General features: G+C 45.9%; 1 protein-coding gene across 10 annotated transcripts in view; it reads right to left on the bottom strand.

The window, feature by feature from the left end:
* CACNA1C (calcium voltage-gated channel subunit alpha1 C) overlaps nt 1-24795 on the bottom strand; it is a 665215-nt gene that overhangs the window by 121265 nt on the left and 519155 nt on the right. For 5 of the 10 annotated variants that reach the window (XM_032390971.1, XM_032390977.1, XM_032390974.1 and 2 more), the window contains exons 13-18: nt 24071-24296; nt 9864-10071; nt 8813-8933; nt 6982-7096; nt 6081-6201; nt 5676-5745 (exon numbers count right to left, since the gene is read on the bottom strand). In XM_032390971.1, the coding sequence (XP_032246862.1) occupies nt 5676-5745; nt 6081-6201; nt 6982-7096; nt 8813-8933; nt 9864-10071; nt 24071-24296 (861 nt within the window). Of the gene's footprint in view, nt 1-5675; nt 5746-6080; nt 6211-6981; nt 7097-8812; nt 8934-9863; nt 10072-24070; nt 24297-24795 lie in introns of all 10 variants that reach the window. The other 5 variants (XM_032390968.1, XM_032390976.1, XM_032390970.1 and 2 more) reach the window with 1 other exon arrangement.

Consider the following 24795-nt stretch of genomic DNA (forward strand, 5'->3'; position numbering starts at 1 on the left):
CCATGTCAGACAGTATCATTCACATGGCTCTCATGAGTACCTGGGCTCTCCAGAATGACCTTCCTGTGATTCCAGAGCCCTGTTGGCCTCCTGCATTCACTTGGCACCCAGGACAAAATAGCTCGAATGCCTGATTTTACATGTATCTATCTGTTCCATCTCTGAGAGGGACACTATAGAGAGAGACACTATGCCCAGCACGTAGTTGCCCTTAGTTTTTGATGATGATTACACTTTCACACTAACATTTGCTTTATAAGGAAGAGGACTTTGTAAAAGAAGGTCAGGTGGAGACTCAGCTGTTGGAAAGACAGTTATGAGAAGTTTATCTTATGGACCAGCCATGTCTCTGCATACTCTCTCTTCTTCTGGTTAAAATGAAGCCAGGTGGTGCAGAGAAAAAAAAAATGCTTGGCACAGAATGGTTCTTTATCAAGCAAGAAGCATTTAGGGCCCCAAGGTTTTTTTGGAGGATCAGCAGAATGTAGGCATAAATCAGTTTTTTTTCCCCTGGAGTAATTAGAGCTGACCAACAAAGCAATTAATATTTTTAGCAGAAGAGAGCTGTGAGATGAAAAATTGTGTACAGGCCAACGGTTGGAGCCTTCTAACCAAAACTCGGTAGGTAGAAGAAAGGTAGAGTCTCCTAGTAAAACAAAATAAATAAAACTGGAGTTGGCCTAAATCGAAATCTTTACAAATGAAATTTCACTGAGAAGGCTCTTAAATTCCTGCCCAACTTGTTTGTATTCTTTTCAGTTTTGCTCTAAATGACCCAACAATTTCTTATGCATGATAATTTGGTAATAGGTAATTTAATGCTTACTTTAATCATTCGTGTTTATAGAAAAACATATTTCCTAGCTTTGTGGTTTTCCGAGTTCCTGGCGAAGAGTTTTTCATGCTCTTCCATCTGCAATAGCCTGCCTTGCTGTTTTGAAGCTCTACCCTGATTTCCATTGCTAGGGAGAAGCAAGTCAGTCGGTTCAGACACAGAGCAGCTGAATTCCAGGCATAATGTTTAAGAGGAAACCACTTCTAAAGGACAAACCCAAATTTGTAAAAGGCCAGAAATCTGACAGCTGTGAGGCTTTGCATGTATTATGGATAAGGAGCGAGGTTGGCAGAGTAGGAAAAGTCAGGTAAAGTTCTGTTTATGGGGTTGGCAACAGAACTACCTACACTCCCGCTCCCAGATGCCAGTGGACTCCCTTGGGGATCTTTATTTTCTCATCTCCGTTCTCGGAGGTGTGGAGAAGCGCACTGTGGACTTGCTTTCCAGATGGCAGGTGCCAGTGCTCAAAGGTAAAACTCCGGGGTAGCTGAATGCCCGACACTTGATCCTCGGTGATCCTTGTCCCCACCCCATTTGATACTCACTTTCACCTCTGTGATTTTGCTCATGGCCAATTCAGATAAAAATATTATTTCTAACATCTAGTGCCTACAGCGTACTGAACACAAAGCTGTGGTTCTTGCCCTCAAGGGACTTACAGTTTTTAGTGTGACCCCAGAGTTCACTGGCATGATTGGCAAGGCCACGCCCCCCGGAAGCGAGCTGTGTGGGTGGCGTCCGGAGACAGAAGGCTGAGGATGCACCTGCTGCTGCATCGGGCATGTTCTCTGCTGGCTCAGCTCCAAAACCTCATCTCCTCCCATTGCTCATTTTCTCTCTCTGACTTCTAGGCCACTAGCAAGTCCTGCAAAATGCACCCCAAGTTCCGCCACTTCTCCGTATCTCTAGCATCACCGTTCTGGCCCAAGCGGCCACCGCCTCTCACGGGACCACTACTTAACGTCCTCACTGCCTCCAGTTTTACTCTTGACCATCTACTGCCCTGTTTCCATGCAGCACAGTTTGCTAAAGGTAATTCAGACACCAGATCTTATCTTCCTCTGCCTGAGAACCTCTGGTGAGTCTTCAACTATCCAAACCTCTCAGGTGGCCTCGGAGGCCCTGCCCCACTGGCTCCTGCCTAGTCCCTGTCTCACCCACTACCTTTCCCCTTTGTTCTCTTTGCTCCATGCACATTGGCCTCTTCGGATTCCTCCACAGACCAGTCTGCCCAAGAGATTCTGCATTTGCTAGCCCTCCATCTAGAAAGAGTTTTCCTCTGATTTCCATATGTCTAGTTCCTCTGCCTCATTCAGGTTTCAGCCTGAATGCCACCTCCTTCAAGAGGCCTTCACCGACCACACAGCCAAAGCAGCCCCATGCCACCGAGGAACTCGCTCACATAGTCCTTGGCTTCATTATCTCCTTGCTGCTCACTGCTACCTGACGTTACCTTTTCAGTTGGCCTCTTTTCTTGCTCACTGTCTGTCTCCCACTGAAATGTAAGCTCCAGGAGAGCAGTGGCCTTGCCTGTCTTGCCTACAGGTGTATCCCTGGGGCCTGCCACAGTGCCTGGCACACAATAGGTGTTTCACTAGTAGTTATTTTTTTTTAATTAACATATAATGCATTATTTGTTTCAGGGGTACAGGTCTGTGATTCATCAGTCTTACACAATTCACAGCGCTCACCGTAGCACATACCCTTCCCAATGTCCACCACCCAGCCACCCCATTCTCCCACCCTCATTAGTAGTTATTAAGTGAATGAATACCTCCACGGTTTCTTCCAGCTCCCTGTCTACGACAATAGTATGGTCCTGAAATAACTTCTGTTCTCTCCCACTCCCCAGATGCCAAGCCCAGCCCAGCCTACTCTTCTCCGCGAAGGCTGGCTGTCTCTCCCTCCACTCCCCAACCCATGGCTCTGCTCCTGCTCGAACCCCCTACAGCAGTTGGAATCTCCCCACAGCACTCTGGTGTCATTCACTTCCTTTTTCAAGTGTCCTTGTTAATTTTAAGTCCTCAATGACTCTTATCATCTGTATGTTCCCTCTAATAAATGAATCCATTAAATAAAAGCACAATCTTGGCACCCTTCCTAGGTGAGTAGATATTTCTAAAATTTAGTGTATAGTAAGCTGGGAGACTCCAACCAACTATTGAGCTTTGGGGATTCAACAGGGAGGGAAGGATTGATATGCCACGGCTGGCTGGTTGGCACTTTGTGCCAATCAGAAAACTGCCCCTCCACTGGGGGTTCCTGTGAGGGCAGAGGCCCTGGCTAGGGGGGCGCAGGCTGGAGCTCTGCCCCACTGAGCCGCTTCGGCACACACCTTTGGGTGCAACCTGGACAAGCAAGCACAGCAACCTGGGCCGGGTGTGGAGGGTCACGGGCATAGGGAGAGAAGAGGAAGCCTGAGTGAGAAGTGGGGGCAGGGGGAGGTGTGAGAGTATTCTCTGGCCCTACCCCTTCTCTCTCTGGCTGTAAGTGGGGCAGGTGCGATGCTCACCAGCGCTGCCTCCCAAGGGGCATCTGTATGAAGTGGGCACAGCAGAGGCAGGATGCCCAGAGGCTGTAAAGCAGAAGGGGCAGGGTTGGGAGGACAATAGCAGATCAGGTTCCTTGCCTTTTCTGGTTCAGAAGAGAGAGGAGCAGGTGGGAATGAGAGATTGACAAGAACAGAGACAGCAGGCCAAGTGATTCTGGGAGGAATCTCTGGGGACTTCTGCTGCACCTGATATTAGAGTCCAGGAGGTGACCTGCAGAGGCAGGGGAAGGAGAAGCCAGGAAGCAGAGGCTGGTCCCTTGGAGGAAGGTGGAACATGAGGAACCACCAGCTTTAAAAGCCTACCACCCTTGGGTGAGAAAATGGAAAGCAGGGATGGTGAACAAATGGGGGGCTGTGGGGGTTGGCCTTGAAGGCCTGAGTGTGGTGGTGGGCTGAGGCAGGGCAGCCTCAACTATCTATGAACCGGAGTTCTCAACACAGATGTGCGAGATGCATGGGACCAAGAAAAACCCGGGAAGGGCTGGGTCTGCAGGAAGCTAGAGAAGGGTGACCACATGACGGGGGAAGGGACACTCTAAAAAATCTAAAGAATCCTGACAAATCAGCAGAATGTGGGAAGAGCTTTTCAGTCAAAAAGCAAAACCATTCCAAGAATCCTCAGAGCTGGGTCAACAGAGGGACTTTTCTATAGTGGCCAATATGGTGACAATGTCCTCATTATTTTTTTTCCCCTGACCTGCTTCTCTTTGATTTCAAAGGGCAACGAAGAAGAGAAAAGGCACTAGTATATTTAGAATGATGAAACTAGAGACTATGGTCGTAGGTGTGGCTGCCCCACCACAAGGTAGAAGGAGCAGGCCTGGGCTATCCGTGCTCTCCCCTGTGCTGTGTGCAGCTGGGGTTGGCTCTGCTTGGGGCACAGGGGGATTCCTTTGATTACTGTCTTTCCTTTTAAACTTTGAAAATATACACACAAGTCAAGAGACTTGTGTGGTGACCCTCCATATCCAGCTTCAACAGGAGCTGCTGGAGTATATTTTAAAGCACCTTCTAAATATTTTAGATTCCAGCCATACACACGTCTACATTTATAAGCTAGAACTATAATAACACCACTGCAGTAACAAAATAAATGGAAACTAATGATTTTAAGTAGTTTTTGTTTAAAATCATTAGTTTCCAGTCCATATTCAATTTCCCCCTGCATATTATCTCCAAAATGTCATGTTAGAGTTAATTTGGTGATTAGGACCAAGACAGGATTCCCCATTGACTTTGGTCAACATGTCTAGTCTTTGAAATCTTGTAAGAATTTCCACCCAGAAGAGACTGCAGGCTTCAGGCACCCTTCCTGCTCTTCCCTTGGTCCAATCCCCAGCAAACCAAATCCTCCTTCCCTGGAGGTGGGAGGTGAGTGAGGACGGAATGATGGCTGAGAGCCTGCTTCCCAAGGGACATGGAAGATGGCTGCACTGCAGACAAGCCTGCAGAGGACCGGTGGAGGGGAGACCAAAAGGAAAACCTAGCTTTGCTCATACATGTAGAAGGTTTTTAGCCACTTAACGTGGTTACCAACCCAAATATAGCTCAACCTCCACAGAGAAGGAAATGCCAGTAAAACAACGGTCCCTTGCTGTGTGCAACTGATGGCAGGCTTGAAGCTGAGAGCGACGGCAGCAGTTGTAGGGACAGGGAGGCAAGCCCGGGGCTTGTATGGGATGTGGAACTTCATGAGGCAGAGAAACGAATTCTGGAGGGAGGCCTGAGGACCTCTGACAGTAAGCCTTCTCAAAGGACACTGCCTGCCAACTTAGGTATTGGAAGATGAGAAGGCTGAGTTGTGAAGAGTTCTTTTTATAATAAATGAAAGTATTTTACAGAGCAACAGGTGGGGCATCTGTGGTGGCAGCAGTCCTTGTACTCAGCACTGCCACCCAAGTAAGGGCAGGACAGAGTCGGGATTTACGATTATCATTAAGCAAGAGTAATGCTGCAACATGCAAATTATATAAGTTAATGATTTTATGGCATAAATATAATAAAACCTTAAATGTCTATAGAATCCACCTTCCAAAGGGCATAAAAGACTGCTCAAACACAATTTATTTAATGTTATGTTGTTATTATGAGGAAGCCAGGAGCAAAGTTCTCCGGATGATAACTGGTAATGCCTAACTACAGAGAGAGAAGACATTTAGCAGTGCAACGTACTTGTAGAGGGAAACTGGAAACACCAGTCCCTGATACATAGCTACTTCCATATGGCTTTAGAATCTGGATCTCTACCCCCAACCTCCCAATCTCAGGGTTAGGCAGTGGGATTGGTACCTGTATTTTCTGGGTTTGGGTAGGGACTCTTATCCTCATTTTCATTGGGCTGGAGGTCATCCATGTTGATCTAGGAGGAAGAATCCAGTTAGAAACATTCACTAGTTAGAGAGGCTTAGAGTAGCCTTGAAATTGCATCATAGTCAATGGCTGAGCTGTTGACTCAAAAATATACCCTTGCTATCTTGCATATATCCTTTAAGGCATCAACAGAAGGCTGGGACTCACCCAGCTGGCCTTCTCTTCACATTGCTAGCCCTCCTGCTCCACCCTCCTGGGCTTTCTTCCACTGAGTCTCTTTCTTTCCTTCCTCCCTCCTTTCCATGGGTGCCTGGCCTGGGAAGACTGTGCCCTCCTTCCCCCAGCAATGGGCCTCCCAGCTCCTGGAAGGGGATGGCTTCTTACCTTGGTGGTGGGTGGGGACTCTCCATCAGCTGTAATGGATTTCAGTTCAATTTTCTCCTCCTTGGTCTCCTCCACTGCTGGCTTCTCTACCACCTCTTGTTTCTTCTCTGGGCTGGCAGTCCTGGCCGGTCAGCAGGAGGAAAAATTAAAGGAATGTTTACTGAATGATAGGAAACATGAAGACACAGACTACCCTGTGGTCTGCTGGGGACCGGTGGGAGCAGACTCCCTGCGCCTATGTCCATCTTCCTTCACCCAGGGCACATGGCATGTGTCACTCAATCCCAGATGCCACTGGGCTGGGCCCACAATGCCTGGCCTGGCCACACCTTGCTCTGTCTGGTACTCAGTTGGCCTCTTTCAGGTTCTTAGCTGCTCCAGTCCTTGTCTGAATCAGAGAAAGTTTCTGGATCTGATTCAGGATTGGTTCCTGGAAAACTCTGCTCAGTATCCAGCAGGTGTGTGGCCTATGACAGTCCCATTTAGACAATGACAGAAGACAATGCAGGGCCTTATCTTGCTTTCTGAACACTGGAGATGAGTTATCAAACAGTGAAAAGGAGTCACTCAGTTCCTCTCTGAATGGCTGCTTTCTTCCTCTCTGCATCCGTTACTCCCACCACCTATCATGACCTCCCTTCTCAAGAGCATCCTCCAACTTCTTAGACAGGTGGGGGAAATCCAGCACCTTCACAGAGACTGTAATTCATGATGGTCCCTATTTAGAGCAATGCCTAGGTATTAGCAGAGAGGCCCAGCTTTCTTAGGAAGCCCCAAACCCAGTGCCCTCGAGGAATGGCTGACAGGGGCCAGCACCCAAGCCTCTCTTTACCACTAATGGGAATGGCATTCCAGAACTGGGACCCTGGGGCCCTGGGTCTGGGTAAGCTTAGGGGGTTACCTGGCCAGCTTCTTTCTCTCCTTCTCTTCTTCCTCCTCCTTTTGGGCAGAGGTGAGGCTCTCAGCATCAGCCAGGTTGTCCACAGCAATGGCCAAGAACACATTCAGTAGGATATCTGTTTGTGTCCATTCTTAAAGAAAATGACCCTTGGCCTTGGGGTTTTTGATGGGCACAGGGGCCAGGGAGGTACAGGACAAGCAGTGATAGAGTTCCTCACAGAGTGAGCTCAATGGTGACTCACCCTGAGGGTTCCCAGCCTAGTGGTGTCCCTCCTCCACCCCTCTCCCTCCCCATCACCCTCCTAGCTACCGGGAGTTTTCTAAGGGGTTGAGAACAGGCTAGCTTGCAGGCTGGAGTGGGCAGCAAGTGAGGCAGTGAGCCTGCCTTGCTCCTTAATTGCTGGGTTTCGTTATTGGTTTCCCCACTGAGATGACTGGCTGTAATTGACATTATAAACAGCATTATCTCTAGCAGAATGCAGAATGTTCTTAAGAGCGGTTCACTAAAACCGGGTACTGAGGAGGCAGCCTGATATCTGTGCCAACTCTTAATGTGAGCCTGCACAAAGACCCTTGGAGTGTCCAGCTGAAGCTGACCGAATCTTGGGAACTCCGAATCAAAGTGGTCATTTGTCCTTTTCTTCTCGCCGCCCCACCCCCACCACCACCTTGAACAGAAACACTGTGGGTCAGAGAACTGCAGAATCAAAGAAAGTATAGCTGCACGGGTCTTATCGTTTGTTAAGTCTAACCTCCACCTCCCAGGCCCCCGGACAGTCACACCATTTCACATACCAGGAAGCCACAACCCACAGGGGTGAAGGGTTTGCCCAAGGGTGCTAGCGTATACCTGCCCCCGGCCCCTGGCACCGTGGGCAGGGGCTTCACATACATCACCCGTTAAACCTCACCAGGACCTGTGAAGTAGTAGGCACTGATATTTCGTCACCCCGTTTTACAGACACTGAGGTAGAGGGCCTTTAGTTGCCGAGGTTACCCAGCTGGTAAAAAGTGAAGCCGGTCTGCTGGCACCAATGCCCAAGCTTTCAGCACTACGTTAAGCCCTGACTTAAACCCGAGTCTTAATAAAAAAATAAAAAAATAATAAAAAAAATAAAAAAATAAACCCAAGTCTTGGGCCAGAGCTGCTTCTACTTTACCATCTCCTTTGCACACAACCCTCACGGGGTTAGACTGCCTGTGGCTTGAGATCCCAGAAACCCACCCATGGCCTGGATCAGCAAGGACCTGTCAGGTCTGCTTGGTGAAGCCTGTCCGGCTCTGCCTGGGACGAAAGTCCTGGAGAGCGGCTTCAGAGGGAGGGACACTGAGCAGAAACAGGGAGGAGAGATGAAGGTCATTTCAAGGATGACAGCTCAGTTCCTCTGGACGGCACTTCTTACCTCCAGCAGCCAGAGGCCAGGGCAGTCAGGGTGCCCAGATCTAAGTGTGTTCACATTGGAATCTATCTGAGTGTCTGTCCATGCACAACACCAGGGGGCGTTGTTCGCCTAGACTATAATGAGAACACGCCTCCTGGAGTTGGGCAACACTACAGCCCAAACTGGTTCAGGAAGATAAACTTACATCCCCACCTATGCCAAAGCTCCAGGCTTTCACCAAGACCCGCCTCCACGGCTAAGGTGGTTCTGGGACAGGACACATTTTCTCCCCAGAGCACACCTTTCCCCTGCTTGCCTGGGGGCCCTGTGGGCGGGCAGCCACACTTTTCAGCCCCGAGTCAGGACCTGCTGGGCACACGTATTTGGCATCGTGCTGCAGGCTGAGGGAGGGTGGGGCAGCAGGGGCGGGGAGGCAGGAGCAAAGGATACAGTTTCCACAGATGAAGAGGATGATGAAGTAAATACAGACTAACATCCCTGGAAAAGAGGGGCCGCCATAAGCCATGATCCCATCATACATCACCGAATTCCAGTCCTCCCCGGTCAGGATCTGAATGACACATTCCCACCAATAAGGGACACAGCGTTAGACCAACAGCAAACCCCAAAACTCCCCTGCCCTGCCCCACTATGTTAACAGAATTGTCTAAAATCTCTTTTCCACCTCTTTCCCTCCTCTTGGGCCCCAGTTTTCCTCCCAGGGGCTCTGAGCTAATCACCTGGTCAAGTTTGACCCTATCCTTAGACAAAGTGCATGGGCCCTCGCATGATACTTTTGAGAAGTGACTGGAAAGACTTCCTGGTCAAAGTATTTCCTTCTACTCGACTGCACAAGATGGCTGCCATTAGCCATTCCTCGGGGCCTTTTTATAAACGTGAACGTGTTTGTTGAGAGAATACTATGCTGTTCCAGCTTTCCCCAACATTAGTCATTTGGGTGCCATCTTTAAGATTTGGGCCACATCCACATACTATTTTTCTTGTAAATCAATCTACTTTGAAACTTCAACAAGTGCTACTTTAGCTTTACTCTACACCAAAATATCTACGAAATGACAAAGTTGATGGGCTAGTTATATTTCTTCTGGGGACAAGCGTGGTAGGTAAGAAAGACAGAGCTTCACCACTCTTCCCTCCCCCAACAAGGGCAGTCTCCTTTCCTCTGTTTGTACTTTGGGTGTTCATGTAGAATTTATTTGAATAAAGGGTTCCATGGTTAAGCAAGAGTTTTTAAACTACTCAATTATATTTTTTTCCCCAGTAGTCCATCCAACAGTGGAATTCCACGGGGGACCGAGGGTAGGGGGAACTACAGAAAGAACTCAAGACTCTCCTGGGCATGGACCCTCCATGGCTGATCTAGGCTGGCTTTGGTTGCCCAGTGCAAGGGTGAAGCTTCCCACCACCTTTTCTCCCCCACAACCCAACCCCGCCACTCAACACCCTCCCACTCATCATCCCAGCAGAGAAGAGTCCATACCTGAAACACAGTGAGGAGGGACTGGGGAAAGTTATCAAATGTGCTCCTCCGGGTCTGCATTTCATCAAAGTTGAACTTTCCCCCAAAGAGCTGCATCCCCAGGAGGGAGAAGATGATGATGAAGAGGAAGAGGAGCAGCAGCAGGGAGGCAATGGAGCGCACAGAATTCAGCAAGGATGCCACCAGGTTGCTTAAGGAGTTCCAGTACCTGAGGACCAGCATGAGGGAGATTAGTGTCCTTTTTCTATGCTTTCCTTAACATCACTCCTCATTCATATACCCACTAGAGATTTTAAGATAAATTACAACTCCTTCTTTTTCCCTTTCATTGGGGTAGTGGTGGTGGTGTGGACTGGGCTGGTAAGCTCACAATTAGAGTGTGGAGCTAGTTAATTCAAGGTCCCAGGATCAGTAATGTGTAATGGCAAATAGATGGAGCTCAGAAGTCAGAAGCCTGAGTTTCAACCTAGCTCTGCCAGTTGCAGCTGCTAGCTGCAGTTGGGCAAGTCACTTAACTTCCCTTCTGTTTGCCTCTGAGAAAACAGAGATAACAGTAGCACTTACTTCACTAGGTTATTGGGAAGATTACATGAGACAAAAAAAGCAGCCCACCCAGCAACAAAATAAAGAATAAACAAGTGGGATTACATCAAACTAAAAATCTTCTGGTCAGCAAAAGAAATCATCAAAGTGAAAAGACAACCTATGGAACAGGAAAAAATATTTCCAAACCATATATCCGATAAGGGGTTGATATCCAAATATAGAAAGAACTCAGACAACTCAACAGCAAAAACAAAACAAAACAACAACCCAAAACCAAAATCCCCAATAATCCAATTCAAAAATTTGGCACAGGGGCGCCTTGTTGGCTCAGTCGTTTGGGTGTCTGACTCTTGACTTCAGCTCAGGTCGTGATCTCGGGGTCATGAGATTGAGCCCTGTGTTGGGCTCCATGCTCAGTGTGGAGTCTGCTTGTCCCTCTCCCTCACCCCCCTACTTGGGTGCATGTGTTCTCTCTCTCTCAAATCAATTAATAAATTAATCAATCTTAAAGAAAGTATAGTGTTTAAAAAATTTTGGCATAGGACCTGAATAGACATTTTTCTAAAGAAGATATATGGATAGCTATCAAGTACATGAAAAGGTGCTCAACATCACTAGTCATTAGGGAAATGCAAATTAAAACCACAGTAAGGTATCACCTTACCCCTGTCAGAATGGCCATCATCAAAAAGACAAGAGATAACAAGTGTTGGCAAGGATATGGAGAAAGGGGAACCCTGGTGTGCTGTTGGTGGGATTGTAAACTGGTGCAGCCACTATGGAAAACAGCATAGAGGTTCCTCAAACAGTTAAAAATCAACTACCATATGATCCAGTGATTCCAATTCTGGGAATACATCCAAAGGAAATGAAAACACTAACTGAAAAAGATATCTGCACTCCCCATGTTCTTTGCAACATTATTCACAATAGCCAACCCAAGTGTCTATCGAGGGATGAATGGACAAAGAACTTGTGGTATATATAATACACACACACACACACACACACACACACACTGGAATGTTACTCATCCATAAAAAATGAGGAAATCCTACCATTTATGACAACATGGATGGACCTTGAGGACATTATGCTAAGAGAAATAAGTCAGACAGAGAAAGACAAATACTGTATGATTTCACTTATATGTGGAACCTAAAAACAAAAACAAAAAAGCAAAAAACCACCTAACTCATGAAGAAAGAGATCAGATTTGTGGTTACCAGAGGTGGGAGGAGGGAGAATTGGATGAGAGCGTCAAAAGGTATAAACTTCCAGTTATGAGATAAATAGGTCATGATGATGTAATGTACAGAATGATGACTATAGTTAACACTGCTCTATGATATTAACAGATTAGATCCTAAGAGTTCTCATCAAAAGGAAGGATTTTTCCCCTTTCTTTTTATTGTATTTATATAAGACAATGGATGTTAACTAAACCTATTGTGGCGATCATTTCATAATAAATGTAAAGCAAACCATCATGTTGCATGCCTTAAGTTTATACAGTGATGTGTGGCCAATTATTTCTCAATAAAACTGGAAAAAATATAATTCCTACTCTTAAAAAAAATACCCTAGTACAGAGCCTGGCACACAGCTGATAAAGGTTAGTATTTACTGTTATCACTATTGGTCTTTAGACAGAAAAACACATTACATTTTTTTTTTCTTCAAGAATGATGTCCTCAGCCCAGGCAGCAGCTGGTCACCCATGGGTAAGAGAGGGTACAAGGCTTAGTGAGGTTTCCCGGATTTACCCTGCTGTCTAAAGAATTGGTTTTTTATAAAGCCTCTCTTCTGGAGATTCTGATTCAATTGTTGCAGTTTGGGGCCCAGAAATCCGTATTTTTAGCAAGCATCCCAGATGATTCTGACAAGCAGGCATGTCTGGGAAATCCTGGGTTACAGGAAACCCATCCCACCCACAGGATGGGAGTCTGTGAAGGGCGTAGAGAGGTCTTCCCGGGTGGAGATGGGCCATTGGTGGGGTGCGTTGGAGAGGAGGCCCCAAGTCCTGCTAGTCACAGACCTCTCTCCACTGTAGACACAGACGTTCTCCATGGTAGCCTGGGGAAAATGCCTTCCTCTTGGAAAAGGAGGGAGGTGTGGGCTGCTCATGGCCGCGGGATGTGGCTTGGGTCAGTCAGGGTAAGGAAATGCACCGTAGTAGCAAAAGGAACACAGCCTCCAGCTGGAGCAGGTGCAACAACAGAGAAATCTCACTTCCTTAGCTCCATCTGTGGCCTGTCTGCCTTCCAGGTCACCATCTTGATTTCCTTCACTTAAGGCATTCCCAACTTATTACCAATATACACAGTGAATTGTTTTTGCTGCTTAAAAGGGTGACGTGCAAACCACTCCCATTATAGCCTCACAGCTGCACCCCCAGCCTCTGTACTTCTCTCCAAAGAATGGTTCCATATTAGTTGAAAGAAGCAGATGGGCCAACAGTTTGGAGGTAAACGTGAACTTCTTGCCAGCTTGGAGTCTTTAATGCTCCTTTCTCCTTCACAAATTCAGCCTTTCTCTACCTCTATTTTGCCTGCCAGCCACATTTTCTCTGTTTGCAGAATATTAATATACATTTATTTGTATCCGTTCTATAAATGCTCTTCAGTGTTTTTCATTTGTGACAGTCTTGTCTCACCCAAATAGGCTCTGAGTTCTTGAGGACAGAGACCAGAAGTTTTTTTCTTCCATTCTCTTCATCTTTGTCCTCACCCAGTACGTGTGACGGACTGCCTGGCACCCCGTAGGCTAGAGTTGTCATATTTGTTTTGCTTAAAGCCAGAAGTAAGAGAACCTCTCTGGGGCTAAAATACCTGCCCCTCTTACATTTAAAGCAGTGTTCCCACACCTGGCTGGAGAGGCAACAGCTGAGGAGTTGGGTCATTTTCTAAATACTGATTCCCAGGCCTCAGTCTGGAACCATGAAATCATAAACTCTGGAGATGGGGTTTGACTGATTTTCATGCAACCACTCTAACACTTGTCAGTAGACTAGTATTTAGGAACCAGTAACTTTAGAGCACATTTATAACAAGAATTTTCAGCTGTATCAGAGGGGAGAGTGTCTGTATACAGATTAAGGTCACAGAGCCACCTAGAAATCTTCTGTGTGTGCAACTGTCATGGAATATTCTGGAAAAGTCTTTATGGCCATAGAAGGTAGAAGTCTTAATTTTCATGAAGTGCATGGACCGAGGGAAATAACTCAAACCAGGCTCATGACTGAGGTGTCTGTTCAGAGGTCCCTATGGGGACCCGGACAGGGAGCCTATGGGGAGACACACAGGGAGGCCCCAGACTGGACAGAGGTTTGGCGGAGTGGAGCAGCCAGCAGGCAGAGAGGGAAGGGGATGTGGGAAGAGCCCCTCAGAGTGTCCGGGCTTCTGGGAACGTGGAGGCCATGGTAGAGAAACAAAATGAGTCATCCAGTGGAGGAGAATGTTGGGCATGAAAGATGGCAGATAGTGAGTGACCTAGAGGGGCTGGCCCGTGGAGCAGGGCTGAGGGCTGCAATGGTCAGAGGGGCCAGCTGTGGGGCAGAGCGTTTGACTAAAAGTGAGGACTCTTCTCATGCTTCCCTATGTCCCTCAAGTTATCCAGGGAAAGTCTGCGTTTCTCTTGGTCAACCAGCAGTGGGCTCACAACATGAGATTTGTGGAATGACAGAACTCCTACCCCCATCGTCTCCCTTATTAAGTGACACCTGCAGTTTCTGGCTCAAGACACAACCCTTGCAGTTACACTTCACGTCTCTCTCACCCCCCATGTCTCTCTTGCCCACCAGCAAGCTCTGTGACCCCATCTTCCAAGCGGAGCCTGAGCCTGGCCACTTCCCATGACTCTGTCACCAGCCGAGCCAGCAACCTCCCAGTGGGATTTCTGCCCCCTGACGGGTTGCCCTGTTTTGACACTTGCTCCCTGCAACCCTTCTCCGTGTCACATACATCTCAGGTGAAAAGCCCTCAAATGCACCATACCTTTTTTTAAAATTGATAGTAATGGATTATAACACATTGAAAAAACAATCTAAATCCACTGATATTTAAGTAAGGAGGGAGAGGTTTCCTTTACAGAATATGTCAAATGGATAATATGAATGAATGAATGAATGAATGATAGAATTAGAAGATCACCCTTTTGCAGCAGCAACTAATTCAGGTAAAGATCATCATGGACTCTAAAACCATTAGGTGAAAGATTGTTGGCCAGTAGGGCATTCATACACTCTCAAAGTATCACTCCATAGATTACTTATTAATCACAAAGAGAAAGGGTACCTTAACAGTGGAGAAATCTGGCAGACATCCCCTTAACAAAGTTTCTACACTTAGAATCACCAATATCGAGACAAACTTATATTACATACTTCCCAATGCCATGTGTTGGGAGGTACACAATCATCTATGTACTCCACACCCTTGCAGCAGGAGGCCCTTTTAAATCGCAAGTCACACCAAGTCTTAACGCTGCTTCAAGCGCTCGAGAAGCTTCCCATTGGAAGGCCTAGCAGATCACGTGGGGTCAGCTCCTCCCACCTCCATGACCTCTTCTCCTCCCACTCTCCCTCCCTCTTTTGCTCCAGCCCCCCCGGTCCCAAACTGTCCCCTCAGCCTCCATGCATACTCCTGCTCTGGTCCCTCTTTTTCTGCTGTCTGCAGAGGTCTTCCCCAGAACTCTGCATGGCTTGCTTCTTCAGGCCCTGCAGGGCTCTGCTCAAATGTCCCCTCACTACAGTGGTCCTCCCTGACCACATTCTATTTCCTATTCCTGCTTTTTAATATACTCACCACCACTTGCCACCAGAAGTTTGTCTGTTTTGTTCATATCCTTAGTGCTTAGAGCAGTGCCTCGTCAAAGGAGGTGATCAATAACTATTTTGTTGAATGAATGAATCTTACTATGATTGTGACATATTTATACTTACTGGAGGGAAAAGCAAGGGGACATGGGTTACCCAGACACTTCTGTGTGTGTGAGGTGGGAGCAGGGGTGGGGTGGTGGTGGGTCCTCTCACACAGGTACTTAAGTCAAACATACTTTCCACCTCTTCCACATCATTTCCTTTCCTACAGCTTCCCTAATTTCATGGGCAGAGTTTCCCCTGCCTAAGTCAAACTATTATGTATCAAGGGAATAGACAGATGGTTGCCAGAAGCAGGGGGTTGGGAGAGTGTGCAAAATGGGTGAAGGGGGTCAAAGGTAGAAACTTCCAGTTATAAATAAGTCCTGGGGATGTCATGTACAGCATGGTGACTATAGTTAATAATACTGTGCTGCATATTTGAAAGCTGCCAAGAGTAAATCTTAAAAGTACTCATCACACACACACAAATTTGGAATTATATATGGTGATGGATGTTAACTAGATTTATTGTGGTGATCACTGTGCAATGTACACAAATAGCGAATCATTATGTATACCTGAAACTAATATAATATTATATGTCAATTATACCTTAACAAGAAAAGAAAAAAAGTGAGTATGTATAAATTACCCTACAGAAAATAGGGTTGCTATGGCTTTGAGACCCTTGTGCTAGGATTTCCCAAAGAGCTCTGGGAATGTCTCCCTTGGGGAAGAACTCCCATCCTGGTGGCTCAAAACCAATGGCTGTGGGTTCAAGGGCTTGAACCAGCTTTTAAGAGACAAACTGCAACCAGTTACACGGACATCAGCCTACCCTCCTCGTGAAAAACACCCAGGCTGAAAAGATACTGCCTTGAGGACCAGTCACTCAGTTCAGACACAGGGAAGACAAATAAACAAATGGCTGTTTATACTGTTTGTCTCCGATTTCCAGTTGCTTCCCATTCAACAGGGGCAAGGTGGAGTCTGCCTTATGGCTGTTCCTTTGGAGCAGAATTAAGGGAGCAGAGCTGATGCCAGTGGCATGGCATGACGAGGGGCATACAGCTTGCCGAACAGAAGGTGTCCATTCCTAATGTGCACGTGGTTGGAGATGTTTTATGTGCTCTCTAAAGGACCGAGACAAAGGGACTGTTGTACTGATGTTGTGGCAAAGAACATTATTAGGGTTCAGAGAAGAGCCGGATTTTGGAACCTGGCATGCCTTGGCTGATAGCAGAAGATAGGGTGGGGCCCTTGTTACCACTGATATCAATGAGCTTTGTAAGTGACAGGTGGCAGCCTCTGGGCGGGTGACATGAAATAGCATTTAAATGAAATGTTAGCAGCCTTGCAGGTCCTGAAGCTCTCTCCTCCTTAATGCCAATCTGATTCTTGGTGGCTGTGACCACTATGGCATGAAGATCACATGATGCCTCAGCTCCCAGAAACACTCTCCTTTTTAGACATATTAGCTTCTAGACATAAAAACTAAAAGGGTTAACCACATATTAGCAATCAACTGAAAACCATGAAGCACACACACTCACAAAAAAAAGAGCTTTGGAGGAAAGTGAGCAGCAGCCAGGAAAATGAAGTATCTTGTCTTCAGAACAGCGTACACAGGCATCCATATCCACAGAAGTCTCCATTCTGTATTTGGGGATTTACAGCCCCAGATGCACATGCCCAGCTTTCGAGACTCCCCTCTTCCCACCCCACCATCCTCTGACACTCCACCAGCCACGGTCATCCTTGAGATCAACTTTTCAATTCTCCTGTGGCTCTGAATCATTCTTTCCAAAGTACGTCTTTGCCCTCCCCGTCCCCCATCCAACCCAGCCTACTGTTCTCTCTTTAAAATAGGGTGCATGTGAGGGTTTTCTTACCCAAGCTATTTCTTTGTTACCTAAATTCTCTCACTTGTTGACTATGGCTTCACTTTTGTCACCTTTTCCCTCCATCTCTCTTGGCTTAAGTGACCACCATCTGTGCAGGCATGCTGTATCTCCATCATTCTTCCTTGCTAAGTCTGTTTGGGCCCCATGGACTTATCCCGCATCTTCAATGGCACAGAGTGACCTAAGCCTTGCTTGAGCTGGAACTTTCATCCTGTGAACCTTTGCTTCAAATAGCTCAGGGCCGGGTCCTTTACATTCTAGGTATGGAGCAGATCATCAAGCTTGCTATAAATAAAAGGTCTTCACAATAACAGTACCAATAGCTTTAAGGTGCTTTGCAAAATGCTCCACCCTACTTCCTCTCTGTTCCAGAGAAGTTCATAACTAAATTTATATAGTCTTAACTCTTCTTGTCCTGAGGGTAAACCCCAACCCCCCCAAAAAACCCCACAAAACTCCTTTCAGTGTTGGTGGCAGTGATCTATTGTTGGTAGAGTATTTATAAAGCAAATTTCCTGCAGCAAATCTGTGTGATATGAGGCTTCTATACAACATTCTTAAGGGAAGGAGGAGGAATGCATATAATGTAAGCTGACTGAGGAAAGCACAGAAGGCTCACTCAGGGAGGAAGCTCAGCCTTGTCCTCACCTCTCCCTGGCCACACGGGCATCCAAGGTGGGTATGCAAAGACTAGTCCTTCAGTAAAGCTGGCCCCTGGTTCTGTAAGACACAATAGAGCCTGGAGAGATTAGTGTGATGGGAGGCTGAACTAAGCATGTGCTGGTCCAGGAAGAGCCAAACAGAGAATTCTATAATATTATAGTCTGGGACAGCCAGGGGCCCAAGGCCAAATCTACCAGTTTAATTCCTGCTGATACTGACCTCTGCTCCCTCCATTCTAGGAGAATTCACATTTTATGTGTTTTACTTTAGAGTCAAACTCTGCCTTGGATAACAAGTTCAAAGGTCTCATCTTCTCTGTTTGCATTAGAAGTCTTGGTCACACTGAGAAAGGAACTTACTGGGAGGAATGTAACCTGGTCAGGCTGTCTGTTCTTGACCTTGGGATTACCTTGGGATTGTGCTCCCCTGAGCTCCCGGACCACAGAGCTACTCAGTTCTGCTAGTGGGCTCTTGTACCAGACGTGTCAGGGTTAGGAAGGGAGCACATTCAAGTCATCCTCACCTGTGTCTTCTTAATCCCCAGTAGATGATACCAGCTAGTCACTATCCCAGAGAATAACCACCCTTCATGCTGATGTCAGTGAGCAGGCTCTTGAGTCTGAGCTGCCTTCTCCATAGACCCTGGCCTGCAAACTGGGCAGATGCCAAACATACCTCTTTAATAATGGTCCTTAAGGAGCTCAGAGCATCCATGGTGCCCTAAGAAGAGGAGGGCTAGAGTCGGAGGGTGGGGGCTATGTAGGGTTGGATCTGATACTCATGGCCAGATTCTGGCAATTGAAATGGAGACATTTAGAGGCTGGAGAATTTGCAAAGCCTCTCACCTTGGGGCTCTATGGAGCCCATATGTGATCATGATTCACCAGTAAATCTGTCTGTGCTGAATCAGCCCAAACTCACATTTCAGGGCCTGGGAAGGGAGCCACAGGGGAGGAGCAGTAGGAGAAAGAAAGGGATTTAAGGTTTAAGAGAGAAAACAGCAAGGGCTGGAGGGATTTCAGTGCATTTAAAAGCCAACTGTATAAAAAATAAGATGTGATTAGTAAATTGGAATCACGTCCAGATTTAGTCTAACTGAGGTCTTTCTTCCTCCCTGTAGAATGGTAAGTCAGACTGGGCTGACAAAGAGTAGACATAGTTGATATTAAAAACTGGCAACATTTAAGAGCCCTGTAAAACCTCAAAACAGGAGAAAGAACCCAATCTATGACGTGGCTGGAAGGCCCACTGGTATGGGTAATGTACCCAAAGATGACAAAGATTTTGGCCACATGGATGCCTCTCTGTTCTCACTGGGGCAGGAATCTTGCCTTCCCTAGTCCATAATATACCACTTCTAATATTATTAACACTCAGGAATCAACTGATTTACAGTCCAATGCAGGGTTCCCAGTCTTGTTTTTTTTTTTTTTGAGACATATAGGATGGATGATATTCATATACACAGTATATTCTCTAAAGCATCCTCAGATTTTGACAAAACACTCAAAAAATGAGCATGCTAATAATTCATTTTCATCATATACCATATTCACATTTGTCATATACTGAAGACTTCAGGCAGCATGAAGAGTGATAAGTCCAGCCCATTCTTGCCCATTCAGAAAAGTACTTGGGAATGCAAATGACCAAGAGTGAGGGTCAGGAACAATATTGAACAATAATGAATTTTTTTGTATTTTTTTTTTTTGGAAAAGAACAATATTGAATTTTTTTGTATTTATTTTTTTGGAAAAGAAACTGTTCATAAACTTTGGTATTTCAGCTCCTATAATAACAAATTACTTGCTACACACTGCTCAACTGCTCTGGACATACCATTGTGTCTTGACATCATAGTGGAGGACTCTTGGTCTAGGTCAGTATTCCAAACTCAGACCGTAGGTCCTGGGTGAAGGAAGGGAAACTTGGAATTATAGGAAGGGATCCATGAATCCATGGATACATCAAGCATTACAGCACTCTAAATAAATAGCCTGTCTTGTGTGTACATTACCACTTCTCAAATGTGCACAGGTTTATAAGAATTAATAAAACTCAAATAATTTTAAGACTTTGCTGAATTCATAGTAGCTCTTTATCATTATATGTTTTTCCAATCAAGAATTATCAAAAGTACAATCTTAACATGGTTAGGGGCTACAGTAGAGAGTGTAGATTAAAAAAATCAAGGTTTCCAATGATATATAAAGGTCTATATTTTAAGACAGGGAAGTGGACAAAGGACAGCAGCAGGAAATTAGGCCAGTGTTTCTCAAAGTGAGGTCACTGGACTACCAGCATGGAACTCTCTAGAAGTTGCTGGTCAAAATCTCTAGCAGTGGGGATCCTTCATGAGCTCTCTTAATGAGTCCAACTAAGTTTGAGAATCACAATCACTGGTTTAGAATGCACTACAAAAAATGCTTCTTTAACACACAAATAGTAGTGAGATATTACTAAGTATTCTCCAAGAGGTTTTAAAAGAAGAGAGAGAAATATGCTTGCCTGATGGCAGGACCATGCACAGATGACCCATCTCGAGGGACCATGATGTCCACTCCCAGACCATATTTTAGGCATTTTCTTGGTCACTGGAGTATATTGGAGACAAGGTTCAGAGGGGGCATGGGATTCCCCACATAGTTATAGTCTCTATGTTGTTTTCCAAAGCCCCCAGAGGGTTTGGAGGCTTGCAAACAGGAAGATGATGGGCTTTGCCAAAGTAACAATTAGATAATTAAATTATTCTGTTTATAGACTTTATAGAGATCTGAAAATACCACCCATCTTTCTCATGGAGGGACTACAGGAAGCTCTCCACAAAGAAAGATTTTAAAAAATGGCTTCTTGGCAATAGTTTTAGCTTAGAAATAGCTAAATTATTGATTAGAAAGAGAACGACTGTCAAATCTCTTCAAGACGCTATGACAATATCTAGGAACAAGAATTCTTTTCTATAGGAATCTAAAAAACAAAAGCAAAAACAAACTCCCAAACACACAGACTTTTGAGAATTATTTAGGAGGCACTGAAAACTCCAAGTTAAAAATAGCTTTTACCAGACCCAAGGAAGAACAAGTAGAATCAATGAATAACAACAAGAATCAACTTGTAAAAATCCTTTAAGTTGTGTCGCTGGGACAAAGATGGCAAGACAGTTTAGGGGTCAACTCCACAGTTCACGATCATGGTTAGGAGCACGGAACCTGAGATCAGATAGACAGACCTGCTATTTAATCCTAGCTTCACCCCTGAGCAGTTTGTGTGGCCTGGGCAAGTGACTGAAGTCTATGAACCACAGTTTCCTCATCTATAAAATGGGAATAATAACAGTGCCCTGCTCTGACTCTCTCTTACAGGTCATTAATTGTGAGGGTGAATCAAGTGAATGCAGTCGGGACACACTATCTGCACAGAGTAAGTCCTGATGCATGTTAACAATAATTGTTAACTCTATGTAGTTAACAATATTTGTACTATAACTATATTTCTACTACTTTTACTACAAACCAAAGATTTTCTGTAATGCCAAGATATTCAGGGCATTTAGAAAGAGATTTTTCTGGGGCGAGGGGAAGAGAGGTGTTTGCTCAAGAGCATTAAACTAGTGGGTTTAAATTCTGCGTGTCCTTGGAGTCCATCCTGTGACATTAAACCTTCCCCAGGGACTCCCTCTGTTCCTGACTTCCCATAGCACATATTCCCCCATCCCAACATTTGCCAGCTCATTTTATTCTTTTTTTTTTTTTTAAAGATTTTATTTATTCATTTATTTGAGAGAGTGAGAGAGAGAGAGAGCACATGAGAGGGGGGAAGGTCAGAGGGAGAAGCAGACTCCCTGCCGAGCAGGGAGCCCGATGCGGGACTCGATCCCGGGACTCCAGGATCATGACCTGAGCCGAAGGCAGTCGCTTAACCAACTGAGCCACCCAGGCGCCCGCCAGCTCATTTTATTCTGTCTTAGATTTTCTTTCAATGGTTTCATGAGTACAAACTCCATCTCCCCAGCCAGACTGTAAATTTCTCCTGGGTTCAGTTCATACCGTACTCCTTTTGCCCTATCTCTTAGAGCTTGACGTGCAGTATGAACATGAGAGAGAAACAGAAGTAAGACCGCGTATATGATTAGATGGCTCTCAGTACTCCTCCTCGTAACAACAATGATAATAATTAGATTAATAATAAACCCTCTGGCTTTTGAGGGTCCCTGGGCCTGGCACTGAACTGAACTCTTTAAATAGCTTCTCTCACTTGACCCTTGACCCTCGACAGCACCACAGGAATGAGCTGCTGAGAGAGCCATGAGCAGAACAGCAAAGCAAGGGCAGCTTTGCAAGCCCCGACCACTCACTCAGCCAAGTTCAGAATACACCGAGCAGGGTGTGGTTACTTCCAGGTCTTTGAATGAAAGATACCAACCCCATTTCCTTTTTTCCCCAACACAATCCAACTGATGGTTCCAGTGCCCCTTTTGTCATTTGGGCTCCCAAAGCAGAGACTCTTCTGGAGAGGAGGTGTGTACCTCTGGGAGGCAGAGTTTGAGCCCAGTCCCTACCACATGTTTCTGACATGTCCCTTCAAGGTTGACCACAACCTACAGTGAGAAATACATATTATACTGCAGCTCAGACATATGTCCCAAAGATTTTTATGAAACAATGCTTATGTTCATGTGAGGCCTTCTGAGATTTTCCTATTCTATTTCATTCCTTCACTGAAAATGAGAATATGAAGAAATCGGAACCCATATATATCACCAGTGGGAATACAAAATGGCATAGTCTCTTTGGAAAACAATTGGGCAGTTCCTCAAAATCTTAAAAGTAGAGTTATCAAATGATCTAGAAGTTCTACTCCTAGGTGTATGTCCAAGAGAAATGAAAATGTATATCCGTACAAAAACCTGAACATGAATGTTCATAGCAGCATTATTCATAGTAGCCAAAAGGTAGAGAGAAACCGAATGCCCATCAACTGATGAGTGAATAAACAAAAGCAATGTATATCCATACAATGGAATATTATTTAGCCATAAACAAGAATAAAGTACTGACAAATGCCACAGCATGTGAAACCATTATGCTAAATGAAAGAAGCCCAGTCACAAAACACCGCATACTGCATGATTTCATTTATAGGGATTGCCAAGAACAGGTAAATTTATAGAGATAGAAAGTAAATTAGTGGTTGCCACTGGGAGGGAAGGTGGGACAAATAAGGAGTGGGTATGGCTTTCTTTTTGGGGTGATGAAAATGTTCCAAAACTAAATTGTGGTAATGGTTGCAAAACGCTGTGACTATATAGAATAACACTGAACTGTACACTTTAAAGGGGTGAATTATATAGCATGTGAATTATTATCTCAATAAAGCTGTTTAAAAATGATGGCTGTGATCCACTTAATTGATTTCACCACTCCAAATGGGTCTCAACATGGTTGAAAATTACTGTTCTAGAGCATACTGCCCACCCCCCTGCCCCCGCCTGTGCCTGTCCTCTTCATGAGAATCACGACTTGACCTGGAGAGTTGGGGAGCCTGCAGTCTTTGGGTGGGCAGATGGACAGGCAGATGGAGAGGGGGTGAATGTGTGGAAGGAGGGGTGAGAACCATCTGTGGCAAAATAGCCATCATCCTTCTCCAGTTAAGGAATCCTGACTACATTTTCAGCAGCACATGCACAGCAAAAAGACCACATTGCTCAGTCTCTCCAACAGCTGGGTGGCCAACAGAGCCTTGGTGAGACGTCTAGAAGAGCTCTGGAAGGGGCTGACTCAGCCAGGATGGATGCTCCCTTTGGTCCCTCACCCCTTCTCTTCTCCTTGCCTTGATTCATTCAAACATGATGGCTCAATCTCTGGAAACGACCTCATGACCCTAGGAGTGGAGGGCAGTCCTAAGGCTGTCAAAGCAAAGGACATAAGGGGACTGGGTCCCTGATGCCTTCTTGAAGCCACCTGGGCTGCCCACCTCTGCACTTCTTTTATGTAACTGAATAAATCCCGAATTTGCTTATGTCACTGAGTCGTCTCTGGTATCAGCAGCCAAAGGAATTTCTAAATGATATGTCATCTAAACGAAGAAAAATTCCCCTCTATCATATATGAGCCAAGGATAGACCTTTCAAGAAACAGCAGCTACTCTCCCACCGAGGCCTTTCTGCCTCCCTTGCCTTCTGGAAGAACCTTTCCTTGAGTCCCAGGTCTGAAGGGAAATGAGAACCCAAATACCTTGTGATTTTAAATATCCGCAGCAGCCGGACACATCTCAGCACAGAGATGCCCAAGGGAGACATGATCTTGGTCTCCACCAGGATGGTCTCCAGGATGCCCCCGCACACGATGAAGCAGTCAAAGCGGTTGAAGAGGGACACAAAGTAGGCCTGCAGGCCTAGGCTGTACATCTTCAGCAGCATCTCTGCAGTGAAAAGGGCCAGGAGTGCCTTGTTGGCCGTGTCTGGTGGGGTCAGGCGAGGGGGCAGGATCCCAGCACGGGGGTGAGAGGAGGAGGAAGGCAGGAGGAGGAGAAAGAAAACAATTATCACTGCTGGAAAAAAAAGCACAGACGCTCCCTTTCCAGCCAGAACACCTCCCCCCTGTGTTGCTGCCAGAACAGAACAATTGGGGCCAAATCCCCAGAAAAGGGATATCTAGTTATAATCACAGTAAACATGATCTACGATGCATCAAAGGCTGTGTGTGCTGATCTTCTTTACTTCTTTACTAGCTGCTTTTTCAGAGATGAGGAGTGAGGTTCTGAGAGGTGAGTGCTCTGCCCAAACCAATCAGCCAAAAAGGGGAGCCAGGCCACCCAAGTCCACTCTCTGCACTGGGAGATGGTCCACTTCCCAGGGTTCTGGAATGCAGCCCCCATGTCTGCTTGACTCCCTGGGAGTGGAGCTGAGGCACTGGCTAGGGAGGTCCTATTCTAGGGCTCCAGGGAAGGGCGGGGCTAC

The sequence above is a fragment of the Phoca vitulina genome, unplaced genomic scaffold, assembly GCF_004348235.1.
Source record: "Phoca vitulina isolate PV1807 unplaced genomic scaffold, GSC_HSeal_1.0 scaffold59, whole genome shotgun sequence".
Taxonomy (NCBI): Eukaryota; Metazoa; Chordata; class Mammalia; order Carnivora; family Phocidae; genus Phoca; species Phoca vitulina.